This window comes from Pomacea canaliculata, linkage group LG3 (genome assembly GCF_003073045.1).
Source record: "Pomacea canaliculata isolate SZHN2017 linkage group LG3, ASM307304v1, whole genome shotgun sequence".
Classification (NCBI taxonomy): Eukaryota; Metazoa; Mollusca; class Gastropoda; order Architaenioglossa; family Ampullariidae; genus Pomacea; species Pomacea canaliculata.
Window position 1 is genome coordinate 21521918 of NC_037592.1, and position 14934 is coordinate 21536851.

At 43.5% G+C, this 14934-nt stretch overlaps 1 protein-coding gene across 1 annotated transcript in view; it reads right to left on the reverse strand.

The window, feature by feature from the left end:
• LOC112558627 (protocadherin Fat 1-like) overlaps positions 1-14934 on the reverse strand; it is a 79776-nt gene that overhangs the window by 61818 nt on the left and 3024 nt on the right. Inside the window, 3 exon segments of the mRNA XM_025229193.1 lie at positions 6980-8407; positions 8410-9117; positions 9120-10331. Coding sequence (XP_025084978.1) covers positions 6980-8407; positions 8410-9117; positions 9120-10320 — 3337 coding nt within the window. The 5' untranslated portion in view covers positions 10321-10331.

Sequence of the window (14934 nt, forward strand, 5' to 3'; positions counted from 1 at the left end):
GCTTCCATGTTACACCCGCCACCCTTTTGACAGAAGTTGTGTTTGCCTGTCTTTGCATTTTTTGTAGATTTTAAGAAAGGAGAACTCGGAGAATTGCTGCTGGGTATGTCTTTACAACGAGTATCTTACTACAGAGACCGGCCGGGCCTGGTGCCAGGCAAGACGACGACCCACGAGTTCTCGTGATGCAGTTCCAGGAATGCGCCCACCATGGGCCAAGAGGAGGTTATTTATGGGTACAGCACGACACGAGATACACTATCAACCAAGGGTATGTAATGGGTACAACACTACCAGCCAAGGTTGGTGACTCCGGGACATATCAGGTCAAAATAAGCAAGGACACGGATCGTTGAAGAGAAAGACTGATAACTCTCCACAGACGGGCGGTCCGATGACAAGTCAGATCAGATGGTGCTGAACAACCATCATCATCATGCCGAGGGCTTCCAGCGCCTCCAAACTCACCAAAAAGTCAGGAACGAGGGAAACTTTATCTGGTAGCACTTTTGCTTTGTCAGTAAAAAGGGGCTACCCCTTAAAGGCCCGCCTCGCCATCGGTCAGTCAATCCACAAGCGGGTTGTTTGCGAACCGTGTTGCGATGCAGGATGCCTCCATGCCTCTTTCTAAAATCATTAAGTGACCTTTCCCACGCTTCTTGTTTAACACAGATCTCAGTGGAGACAGCAAACACTCGCATGCTGACAACAATGCTGCTGATGTTGGTGTTTGCTTTCCTCTACACATGGCACCAATGAGTGATGACTATTTTTTTCTACACAACACCTAATCAACCTGCTTTGCTACAACCTACCGATTTTTCTTTAAATAAATCCAAAATAAAGCTGAGTGTTTCGTAGTATTTTGTCTTATTTCCGAAAGTTCTGCCTATAATAAAGGAACCTGTCCCAAAAGGAGGGCTGCCAAGATGACCGAAACCCGATAAAGACATTTCTGAGCGGCGCTAACCATACCCTCCCTACAAAAATAACGGCCCGTGCGCAGCAGGGCCCTACACTGCTGCCCCCTTTAGGATTTCCAGCCCCAGATAAACCCAACTATAAGGCATCGGTGCCCACATAACAAAACAAAACAAGCATATCTGGCGCACACCTAGTCTTTCGCGAAACTTTCTTTGAAAACAGACGTGCGCTGGGTGAATGGGGTGTTGCGTGGGCGAGGGTGGGGTAGCAAGCTATTACTGATCAGCATTTGTAACTATTCGCCACCCCAACCCCAACCCCAACCCTCGTACTGCGTCGAGAACTGAGTGAAACGCTGCTTTGGCGAGAACATTAATTCACTACAGGTATCAAGGCTGGGTGAGGGTAGGGGGGCGGACTTGTAATAGGCGCAGGTATTACCTGGCTTCTAAGTGACAGTGAAATTTAATTCCCCTTACGGTCATGACTTCTCTCGCATGACTTCGGTCATGACTTCTCTCCTTCAGGCAAGATTATTAACCCTGCCAACAAATCATTCAACACGCTGCAAGACACAGATCACTAAATGTTTACAATAACACATTTTGCAATAACACATCCACCCCATAACAAAGAAACTGTTAGAATGATATGGAGTTGGATGGCGCTCAAGAGCATTTGTTTTAAAAAATGGTAGTTCTAGCTCTACCCCACTCGACCTCGAGACCTGAGCTAACTCACAAATGATGGGAATAGGAAACGTGAGGCGTTTGCACTTGTGCGTGGAGCAAGCTAATGACCCCGCACCCTGTTACAGCGCAGGTCAGCGACCGTACACAAGGATACCCAAGTCCTTCCGCGGGCCGCTGTTCTTATTTCTCTCCTTGTATCGTATCGCCTGTTGGCGTGCTGGCGACGACAGGGCCATGAATAATTCAAAGTTAGCCATGGCCAGGCCAAAAGCCACAATCGACAGTAAAATAGGTCAAGGAAAAAAGGTTGAAGGGCATGTGAAATAGCCTGTGGATAGCTTGTAGTGACAGGCGACGGTTGGGGCAGGGTGGCAGGTACCCGGAGTTGAGACATACTCACTGGCCGGCGTGGGCGCTATGTGTTCAGAGTATTATCATAAAAGGAATATGTGCATGCACTCATGGCTAGAATTATCTGTCGTCCCTCCGACTTGCTGTCTCCCCTAAATCCGGGTAGTCGAAACTGAAGGTATGTTTGAAATTAGCTGACCAGCACGCTGCTCTCCTCTAACGTCTGTTGACTGATGTCCGTTCACTTTAAAAAAAAACGGTTACCGTTGCGTCTGCCGCAGTGAGTCTTCCCTGTGTAGCTTGTATCCTGCGTTTAGTTTGGTTCCAGCAGATGCCTCTCCTTATCTTAAAAGTCCACGAACAATACTACTTTCGACTACTAATTTGTCATGTTACAAAGACATGCCACGCTGCAAGTCAGTGCTGAAGACAATTTGCTGTAAAGATCGGTAATCACGGGGCCAGCATTTGAGGCCACTTTGCACCGAAACATTCCAGCAAGTAGAGGTTGGTCTTTTGCAGTGTCAGCTGACATTCTGCCTGACAAATGTCATGTCGTCAGGAGGAAAAAAATTGAAGATGATTGGCAAATTACAAAAGCGAGATGAGCGACATGTAAAGGACAGCAAACGCCTGACAATGCGAGCTAGCGAAGAAAGAGCAAAGCGAATGACATAATACATTAGCCACGATATTCCTCCGTCGACTTCTTCCCCGTCCGTCTCTCCACACGTGGCCCATAGTGTTCCCGTCAACCTGGACCTGCGACAGAAGACTATGGCCAGTCAGCGCCTGACCGCAGTCTAAGATCCGTTTTAACTGACTCAAAAACCAGCCACAGACTACCTGCCAAAACCACTCTAGATGTCACAATAATTCAAAGCATGCCACATGATGTGTTTATGTGCAATGCTTTGGCCACGCCTCTCAGTGCTGATCTGTGAATGAGAGCATATATATATATAGCGCCATATAAACACGCAAGACTGACGAATAGCACCCGGTCCACTGGGAGCGACACTGGAGGGTCCTGCTTTGAATGAAGACCAAACACATGAATGACATTTTTGTCGAAGCACTACCTACGCGAAAACGTCTGGAGTCGTTCATTGATAAGGCCAGGTAATGTCCCTACCTGGCGAGCACGACCTGTGAGTAACTTCATGCCTTCTGCCTGTCTCACATAGCTGAGCGGCAGACCAGAAAATGCTGTGATTTATATGTGAATAAAGAATATCAAGCTTACACTAACCTTACGGAAGTGTGTGATTCAAAGGGTAAGAAAATAAAATGAAAAGTTATCATTTTCCAGAGCCATAAGGCGACGAAGGTAGCAAGATTACATTGAAATTGTGTCAACCTTCGAAAACAAATGGCTGCAAGTGCCATCCATGAAGGCAGAGCGATGTCCGGATCACCAGCGTAGGTCTTGGGCACCTAACAGCTGGTCAGTGGTTAATAAGCAATGACTGGACATGGGATATGGCTGGCCACACTAACAGCTGATAATGAGGGGAGAGTAGTTCTTGGGTGATGGAGGGATGCCCTACAGCCAGGGAACCTGACCCACACTGCGCGCACATAAAGACTGAGTTATGGTGTTCGTTCAGAAAACTGATCAGCCGAAGAATTTTTTTACTTATTTGTTTGGCAGTTTCTTGTACAATACATGGGTTTGCACTTGCTAAAGAACAAATGAAGTTTAAGAAGCAAGGAGAGAAAAACGCATTCCAAGTTTCCAATGGCGACTGCACGTTACACTTGCACGTGCACCACACACACGACTAGCGCTAAGCTTCCGCATAAAAAAGACAAGCCTTGACAGCCGCTTACAATGACAATACTACTGTGGCACATACCAGTGGCCAAAAGGCAAGTACATTTTTTTTTTACTCGACCAGACAGCCGAGTGGCGCCTGCAGCAGACGCAGATGCGAAAGTCGGGGCGGCGTTTTTATGAACACGTTTGACAGCCATTGAACTATGGCTTCACACGCAGTGGCCGCGGCGGTGTTTTCACGAACAGCTATTGAACTAACGCTACAGACGCGGCGGTGGTCGTCGCCATTTGCCGGCAACCAGGTTTTTTTTTTTTCCACGCGTCAGGTCCCCGTGCTGTGCAAATGTTGCTGTTGGCTCGCTACTGTTGTCCTTTGACCATCTGTCTTTTGGCCTGTCGGCGGCGGCGGCCATGTCAGTGCTCGATCACAGTGCCGCCGGCCTCGGCGTGTGACAGTGGCAGTCGGCATGGCCGGCCTTGGCCTTCGTGGCCAGCCCCAATACAAGCAGTGCGATGTCGGCATGTTTTCACTTCGCGCAACACTCGGCAATGTTTGACCTGTCAGCACTCATCTCTCGAAAGAACTTCAGCCGCTTGCAAGTGAAGCCAGGTGCGTGCGTGCACGTGGTAACGTCCCGCATGCTCCTCGTGAGGGTTACTGCAGGAGGATGTGTGGGTATATATATGTATGGGTAACTTAGCTTGCTTTCCACAAACCCTTTTTCCAAGGGGAAGGGATTATGATTCAGTACATGTTTGAGAATGACTGCATACATAATTCGCGCTATTCAGCATCAACTGTCTTCCTCGAAACCCAAAAAACAAATGCATAGAACTCTGCAAACTTAGGCACTGAATGTCAATAAAGACTATATCCATATATATCCCTTAGCAAAATGTATGTGAAAACATTAAAGCCTTATATTATTTCCTTAAACATTCGCCTACCAATCCCCTACAGGCCTACATGATTGTGTCCTGCATTCTAGGTAGTCGCCAGATACTATGTCCTTGTAAAGGCTGCTTCAGGTGGGCCAACAGCTTGTGGATGGTGGAGGTTGAAAGTATTACCAGCAGCTTCACTGAGAGTCTCACTCTGCTCTTCATGTCACCTACCTGTCACGACTATTCGTCCTCGTGACCTACGTGACTCGAATACCAGTGCCACAGAGGTTGATGAATAAGATGAATTCTGATGTGCTGACACGTGACTGCGCTAGTCACCTATGTGCCGGTTGTCTAGCGGGATGTCTGGGTATGCTGACTGCTGCTCTGTGCACACATGCATTTCTGCGCGAACCGACATAAAGCATTTGCTTTCCCCATACTCTGCTCCTCCACACATATCTAGTGGCAAGAGGGTGCCCAGAATAGATCAAGCGATTGTGTGGGTTTAAAAAAAAAAAAATCGGTATTAGCGTGAAAGCGCTAACGCGCGCTAACACGTGCACACAGTACAAGGGGGTGACCGTACTTCGGTGATTGACTGCGATGAAACCAAAGCCAGGTTGCTGACAATCTATGGCCACCACTCTTTGATGTGACAGACCCACAGGCACAGCCGCTGATTAAATTGCCTGGTCGCGCCTTTCTTCCTCTCTGACTCGGCAATAACTGCGCCATTTTAGCGGCAACAAAGGGAATCGGTCTTGTCGGAGCCTCAAAGCACAGAAGTGCAACTGAGCCGTTGGTACGAGAAGCTGGCAGCAGTAGTCGCACAGTGTCCGAGTAAAGGACATCATAAAATATAGTTATCTTGCCATCAAACTGTCCCCCTCCTCTCTGTACACTTTTGTCCATGTATGTATGAACTCTTTAGCTGGCACGATTTAAGCCTCCTTGAACTGGTCTCAGAGCAGGAATGTGAAAAATTAAAAAGAAATTAAATATTCTTGGCCAAAACATCGTCAGAAATGGTCACCTGGTATCAAATCTCTCCATAATCTTCGGAAAGGTTGTCCTCAAACAGCTCCTCGCATACTTGAATGATTACTGTTCTCAACACTCAGCATTCTGTCCATCACACGGAACGGAGACTGCGCTGCTAACAGTTACTAAGGACATACTGCCGCCTGTTCTCTTGATTGTGGATATCTTTTAATACTGATCTTCTTGCTCTCAGTGCATTTAACACAGCTGATCACTACATACTTATCCTCTCCTGGTGCATTATGGTATCTCTGGTGGAACAGTTCTACACATCACATACTTGTTGCTGGGCTTGTGCAGTTATTCATCAGATCAATGCGCTCAGACCATATACCTTGATGTCAGGTAATTAACCTACTGGTTTGTTCTCTAGTTCTTTCCTAGCTGAATTATGTCAACAACAGGCTGTTCCCAGCACATGACTGACAAAACACAGAGTGTTTAGAACTCAGAATGTCCAGTTCTCAAGTCAAGTATAATCATGTCATACCTCTCCTCTGTACACTTCGAGTTGATTACAAGCTTTGTCTGTGTCTTCTTCCCTGCCTCCATTATTAACATGCTCACAGTCTTCTCACTGCCATTCTGTTTGAACCATTCAGTCAGCTCCATTTTATAAATTGATAATGACTTTCTTGTTCCAGAAATATCTCCTGCAATAACCCTCCTCCCACTGCAATTTGAAACTGCTCTTTTGTTATAAGAGTGTGTGTTTGTCAAAGACATATGAGAGATTTTCCAAAAATATTCCCCAACCAACTTCTATATTTGTATTCCCTAAACTTAGCTTTGCAATGTGAAGCGCAAAAAGCCTGGCCACAAGCTGGAATTCTGTGCTATCCAAACATTTTATTATAATTGCTAAATAACTAAATGTAGATTTTAATCTTGGTTGGATATGCAAAAGAGTACCAGTAGCTGTGTAACAGGAATATTTACACATAATACTATTAAAGGTACATGGTGAATGCATTCAACATAAATCCTGTGAATCCAGCATGAGTATTTCAAATTCCCAGTTTTCAGGTTTAATTCTGCATGATCATTTCTTGTCAAACTTCTCATTTAAATGCTGATTTCTGTATCAGTTTGCAGCTTCTTCTTTCATAAAACTCAAAGAGAAAAGCCAGTAAATACATGATCAGTTTAAATAACCCTCAGCAGTACACATATTGGCTTTCTTCCTTGAATAATATGTTCAGAAGGCAATATTTACTGGTATAAATTAAACCAACATTTATAACTGCTAAAATTAAACTAAACTTTTATGAAGTCTACACTTAATCCTGTACACAGTACTCACCATTGTTGTCAATGGAGAATCTTCCAAGTCCCGATCCATCACGGATGAAGTAAACAATTTTCTCACCAGGATTGTCAGCAGTGTCCTTGTCTTGTGCACGCACAGTCATGACATATGTTCCAACTCGTGAATTTTCAGCAACAGATCCACTCAGAAGAAAGCTGCTGAATTCTGGAGCATAATGATTCTCATCAACATCCACAACCTCCACATTCAACAAGCACATGGATGCCAAAGACTGCTGACCACCATCCTCTGCTCGGATGCTTAAGTTGTAAACTTGAGTTGTTTCAAAATCCAACTTGTTGAGGATTCGCACCACACCAGTCAGCTCATCAATGTAGAACTTGTTGTCCGCCCCATCAATCATTTTATAGGTGACTGTTCCATTTTCACCCTCATCACTATCATGGGCAGTCAAAGTTGTGATGGCAGTGCCAACAGGAAAATCCTCTCTGACTCGAACTGTCACCACTTTAGGAACAAATTCTGGAAAATTATCATTGACATCTTTCAAGACAATTATCACCGAAGTTGTTGCTGACTGTCTGCGATTCAGTCCTAAATCCTTTGCTTGAACCAAAACAATGTATTCTGCCTGCTTCTCCCGATCTAAGTAGTTCTTCACCCTTATAATCCCAGTATTTGGCTCAATGAAAAAATCTTCGCCACCAGAAACAATGGAGTACTCAAGCTTAGCATTGCGACCAGTATCTTTATCTACTGCACTGACCTGTATAACAGTAGAGTTTATAATAATATCTTCAAATATTTCTTGGTTGTACTGATCTTTTTCAAATACAGGATGATTGTCATTCACATCTGCCACAAATATTGTGATTGTCTGTATTGCTGATTTGCGTGGCTTTCCAAGGTCCTCGGCCAAAATTGTGAGGTTGTATTCAGACACTGTTTCAAAGTCCAGCGATGACATGACTTTAAGACTGCCAGTGAAGGAATCTACTTTGAAGACATCACCAATATTTCCTTTTGTGATAACATACAGGACCTGGCCATTACAACCCTTATCTTCATCAGTGGCTGAAAAGTTGAAGATGACACTCCCTACAACAACATCCTCAGACACTGTGACATTTAGTGAAATATTTCCTTCGAAATGAGGGGCATATACATTTTCTACTTGCAATTGTTGAAACATGAGAGCCAAACTGGTGGTATCACCTCTGTTATTCTCTTTGGACAAGTGAAGCTGTTCTTGCAAGCGGCGAGTGACATCAGTATCTTGACATGACACACTAACCTCTGCTGCTGACAGGCGCTGACTGCGCTTATTATTCACAAGGGTCAAGGACACCGTGACAGGGACTGAAAAGTGCTCACCATCACTGGCAACTAGCGTTAGTATCCGTGAATCATTAGGATGACTCTGAAGATCACAAGCAAGCTGAACAGAACCAGTGGAGGGATGATGGAGAAACACTCATCTTCATTGCCTTCTGTAATGCTGTAAGAGATTATATTTCCTGCATCAAAGTCAATGGCTGTTAATACAACAATCTCTGTTCCTTCTGCTGCCTCTCTTGACAGGTATCCTTTGCAACGCGTCTTTTCAAATTCTGGACTGTTGTCATTAGTGTCCTGAACCTTCACAGTGACTATAGTTTCTGTCTCTTGTCTAAATGGTGCACCCCAGTCTGAAGCCCTGATGCGAAGATTGTACATAGTCTTCATGGTTTCAAAATCCATCACCTGTGTTGTTGTGATCTCTCCTGAAAATGGGTTGATATCAAACGGAACAGGACCAGGGTTTGTTATGGAATAACTTATGTACCCATTCTCTAAAGAATCAACATCTGTAGCCTTCACCTTCACAACTAAGGTACCTTTAGGTAAGTTCTCACTGACATAAACAGCTGTATCAATGACCTCAAAGACTGGAGCATTATCGTTGAAATCAGAAACTGCAATAATGACCTTCACCTTTGATGACAGCTGGGTGCCAGCATTAGCCTGGTCAGTTGCAGTCACTGATAAGATGATCTGACTCATAGATTCTGCATCCAGTTCTGCAGCTGTACTTATGAGTCCAGAGTGCTTGTCAATTGAGAAAAAAGATGCTCCTTCCCCTTCCTGGATGCTGTAGACGATGTCTGCATTTGATCCTTCATCTAAGTCAGTGCATGCACAAAAATGACTGGTGTTTTTATTGGCACTGCCTCTGACACTTCAGCTTTGTACAGGTCCCTAACAAACACTGGAGCATTATCATTCATGTCTTCAATGTAAAATGGAATAACCACAGTGGATGTTCTTGGTGGAGATCCCCTGTCTACAGCAAAAACAGACAGATTTGAACCTGAAGGCATTAGCTCTCTGTCCAACTCGCCAGCAACAATTATGTTAAAGACAGAACTGTCTGTGGATGGAACAATGCGAAAGGTTCTTACATCATCAACAATGGCCACCTCTCCAATCTCACCATTCATGGCTTCATCTGCATCTGTAACCTTCAATACAGCAAACAGGGTTCCCAGGTTTGCATTTTCAACAAGAGCCTGGTGTTTCTGAACTGTAATAACAGGTGCATACTTGTTCACAAGTGTAACACTGATCCTCAACTTTGTATTACTCAAAGGAGACACCACTCGATCACCAGACACTAGACCTCGATCCTCAGCATGAATTTCAAGTTCATAACTTCTTGTTCCAGGAGAGAGGGGCCTCATGAGAGAGACAACACCACTTGTTGGATGAATAGCAAACATCAGACTTGGTTCAACTAAACTGTAGTAGATCTCACCATTTATGCCAACATCTGCATCAGAAGCCTTCACTACAGCTATGCTTGAGTACAGGGCAGTGTCTTCTGGAATGCTGACACTGAAAGGATTTGAAGGGAAAAGGGGGCTGAACTCATTCTGATCCAGGACAGTGACATTCAGGACAGCATATGTTTCCAAGGTTGTGCCAGTAACATAACTGCCAATGGCTTTAATCCTGAGAAGATATTCATGCTTATGCTCACGATTCAGCCTCCAGTAACCACCAGTTTTTGTGCGAACTCTCAAAAAACAAAAATCTTCTTCTTGTGTGCTTTCTGCATGAAAGATGCCATTCTTATCACCTTCTATAATTGTGAACTCCACACTGACTGATGATGGATTGTGTAAAAAGATACCCATCTTGTCTGAAGTTTTGATATAGACCTTCCCCAAGGCATTTTCTGGAATAGTTCCATTGTACATCTGGTAAGTGAATCTAAAATTTTCCTGGTTGGTTGGGAGCTGCATCTGGGTTTGCACACTGGAGAAGCATGCAAATGGTATCATCCAGAACAGCCAGGTCGGCCCCTTGAGGATAGCCCCAGCTCCTAGAGGCATCTTGGCTTTTTCTGAAAAGAAAAGGGATAATGGATATGAAAGGAAAAAATGCAAAAAAATGAAATCCAAATTGTTAAAATGATATTAACCCACATATCTGGACATAAATGACATTGATTACGCTAGAATATAATAAGATTTTTATTTTCGATTGGCTGATGTCATTACAACAATAGCTCTGACAGACCACTGAACTGCAAAACCTCTGACTAGCTAACAGAAAAGAGCCTCGATCTTAATTCATTTTCATTCAGTTTCCCAATCTAATAACATCATATGTATTCTTTGCCACACAATCATGGTCCTTATATGTATTATGTTTGATTGTGGGTTTTTTGGTGGAGTAAGTTTACATGGTTTCCACCAAATGGACAGACAATTCCACACAGAAAACAAGTTTTAAGCCAAAAAATACAAAGAGTAAATACTACTTTAATCAGCATGTTTATAGTGTATGTGTGTGTGCATGCATTAAGATGTGTTTTGATAAATATTTTTTAAATAGAGAACTTTGTAATCTGTTTAATTACTTACATATCTTTGGAATTCACTTAGTTTTTATGGCTGTGCTTTTAAAATTTTGTTGAGTCAACAAAAGCCTACATAACAATAATAGTCAAAGATGTCTAGTGCATGTGATCATTAAAGTAACACTGTGCCCTTCTAAAAATTAAAATAAAGAGGTAAAAATCAAAGTACTTTATTAAAGCACAGCAATTTTGGGACCATCAAGAAAAGTAATAGCTTTGTCACATATATTAACCAAACTATCAATATTCTGTTTCCCAAAACAAAACAAGTTGTTAGAAGACTAATATTTGTCTCTCCTGCCACAAAAATTTATGAATACTATTGTCATTAGCTAACACATTAATAAAGAAAACATTTAAGAGGAAAACATACATGTAAAATATGTTTTATTTTCATAGTTTAAATGTTTTATTTTAAATACACCACCAATTATTTATACAACTTTAAATACAGGATGGGCCAAGATGCAAAAAAGATGCCAAGAAAGCATCAGACGGAGACTCTACGACGAACGTGTCAACTCATCGATTTTCAAACAGTCTTGTGCCAACCTTGGCATGTGACAAGTCCTAGATGAAATGAGTGTATGCGCCATAATAAAAATGACACAATAAGCAAAAGAGTTTTTACAAAGTCTCTGCTAAATGTACTGCATTCAGAAATACATGGACTGAACAAACAGAAGCAAGTCATGTTTACTGCTGACAAACTAAGTTTGCAGCTTATCCGGTTCCTTTGCTTTACACAACAGTAAAGTGTATGAAAAGAGGAAGAAGAAAGCTTGATTTATTTTCTTTGCTAAGGAAGCAGAAAAAGCAGTGAATACATTAACAATGAGTAGAAAAACAAGCAGTAGCAGAATTGTGCATAACACTGGCGCCAGAGAAAGATCAACAGCCAGTGCATCAATGCTTAATGCTGACAATGGTATCAAAACTGCACACCACAGCACCTTCCAAAAAGATACCAAAAAAAAAATTACTGGAACAATTTCAGCTTTCAGACTGAGCTGTGCGTTTCATGTTTATGTGCAGGAATGCATCGTGCCCTTGCATTGCCTACAACTGATAGATGATAAGAAAAGCTTCCAGGTACATTAACCTGCAAATGTTTCTTACTTATTGTGCAATAAAAAAAAGACTAGTGGCACTTAGTGTACACAAAAGCACAGACTATGTAGGGGTAACATTTTTGTGTGATGTGTTTAAGTTCAGGGACAAACAAAATGAGTGAATCAGCAATATAGCATTTTTTTTCTATAAAATACTGTCTTCGCAAGTAAAGTTTCCAGTGTAATCATTTATATATTAAAAAAAATGTCTACACTACTATCACTACCAAGAAAATAGGCTCAGTCTGTCCTAAAATGCAAGCTTCCCTGTATGAAAGTTTTTGTCTGCTGTATGGTATCTTGGATAATCCTGGATAGGCATGCACAGTAGTTGATGACAAAAGGCATCGGGTTAACTAGACCTACAGCGTGCACCTATCCGAGTTTTAAAGTACAGAAAATAACCTATCACATCAACTTGTAATTTTGACAGCTAATCGACTAGTGGGGGGGCACATTTTTTTCCTAATGACTGAGTAAAGCAAAATATTGTTTCCCAAATCTGGGTGCAAGCTCTTCCCTCTTTATCAGCATGCACAGAAAGAGGCCAACAACATGGACATCAGAACCTGGATAATCCTATCGTTGCTGGGCTACAAATATCCCTATGCACAGAAAGAGGTGAGCAACATGGGCATCAGGACACGGATAACTGTTATTTGGCACATCATTACATCATGATTTTTAACTCTTTCTGTGCATATTTGTCAGTATACAGGAAAGTGGGATTTTCATCCTTGTTTAGATAAACAGCAGTATCTTAATAATTAAGTAAACATTTTGGAGCCTACTATTTCTTTAATTAAAAAAATAGTATTTTAAAATTTTCATTTAGCTGGTGTATTTTTCTTTTTCACATCATAAAAGTAACTTCATCTGACCAAGTTAAAGGGTGAAGAGGTTCGATCTTTGTATTCCTTACAAATTAAAACGCTCTTTAGTTTTGGGCAAGTGATACAGCAGAATAACATAATGTAGTGGAACTCAACATTTGCATCCAGTTCACATCCCGCTAAGGGAAATCAAGTGTCCAGTCTCAGTGCGACCGCTCTTGGTATTTTCTTACTGTATCCTCTCTGCACGACAGTGTGATCATAAAATGTATTCATTTTCGTTAAAATAACCGGATGGTTGATCTTCGACTAGAAAAGACTCCTGCGTCCCGTTCGTGAACTTTGACCTTCCGAGCGAGCAGACGATGGAATAGCCGTTTCAAAGGTGACAAGACTTGAGCTTTGTCGCGTCAAGATTGTGCATCGGTTTGCCAGTGTTTATCGCTGCAGGAAGGGTGCGTGAGACCTCTGCTGTGCCGGGTCCACCTTTCACACGGCTTCGGGAAAATGCCAGCGGAATTCAGGAATGAAGTAGCCAGTGCACTAGTCCACTTACCCTTTCTCTACAAGCCATAGTTGCAATCTGTTCCTGCAGCAACTGCCTGTACTTATGCTTTGGATTTGCATACAAACTGTGCAATGTCTTTGTGCAAGGATGATTTGGAATATTTCACCGCACTTTATGTCGTGTGATGTGCGGTGTAACTATAACGACAAGCAGTGTCATTCAGAAAATTCGAAACACCGTTGTGATGGAATGGGGTTGACCGAGGACTGGATTACTAACTGCGAGTCACCCTGCCGCACAAACCGTTAGGTTTCTGCTCTTCTCTCTTCTTTGGAGGAGTGTGGGAACATGCGTGGCGATGTGGGAAGCGACCTCTAGCTCGCTGGCACCTCACGACGCACCTTTCTCTGACCCACCTTTTGTACACAAACTATAGCCTTGACCCTCACTTCCTATGTTCGCCGAGTAAACGCCGGCTCTCTCTCTGCAATAAACATGTGATCTGTCTGTGAACAACGCTAGCATCCCAAGTTCATTAGCGTGACACTGACACTGGCACCTACTTACTACGCACCACAAAAGACAGTACATGTATATTATACTCAGCAAAACAGTCTTACCCTTTGACCCTAGCCATATGCATACGGTGAGGACTCAGAGCGTCATCACATCATAGCGACCGACACAGGTCTGCAGAAATTAACTGACAAGAATAAAGATTTTTCTCGTCTTGACCAGTTATCGAGTACCTTCAGCAACGTGTGGGGCGCGCTCAGCAGGTCACACTGCTAACTAAACCTTCCAATGCACCACCACATACACAAACGATCTGAGTACCACGACGGGGGAGGGGTGTGGGGAATAAGGGACTATAATTATCTCTTAGCGTAAAACTTGAGTCTGAGAGGGTGTGCAGGCACCGGCGAGGGCTCTGTAAGCACGTCCCGCCTGGGGTCGTGGTGCGGGCCTGGTGGTGCTTGCTGTCGGTCCCGCCGTCGACAGCGCAAACAGATCGATGGGCGAGTCTGCCGCCGCGTCTCCCGATCTCACCCTGTAGTCAGGCAGCTGACGGCAACATGGCCGCTCTTACAGCCTCTTGGAGGACCCACTCCATCACTCGCATTCTCACCGGTGCCCGACCACCACCTGTACGTACCTTGACCTGCACTACTGTCCACAACTTCTTGCGTGCTCAACACAAGGTTTTATTTGTCTTGGCAGTTCTGCCTGCTAACGCTGACGACAAACACGATACCCGACCTGTTGACCTGAAAGCTTGCTCAAAGACTTGGTGCTGCCTAGCGTCTGATCAGCAGTCATCATTGTCTCCCACATCGTTCATGACCCCAGAAAGGAGGGGGGTGGGGCGGGTTTGTGTCGCCATGTCATTCTCCCTCCACCCCACCTTTCCCCTGTTGGTTGTGTGCTTCATACACTATTAACAATCCCTGGAGCAACTGGTAAAGCCTGCATGCCCTTTAACTTTTAGGCTGAAAAGCGATTTCATGTAAAATGTACATCCTATGACCTTTTTAAAGCTGTGCAGCAAATGCTTGCACTGCTGTGTATCCTAGTCTGGTCGCAGATATGTAAGTTACAAGAAGTAAAGCCCACTACAGATACCCTATCTT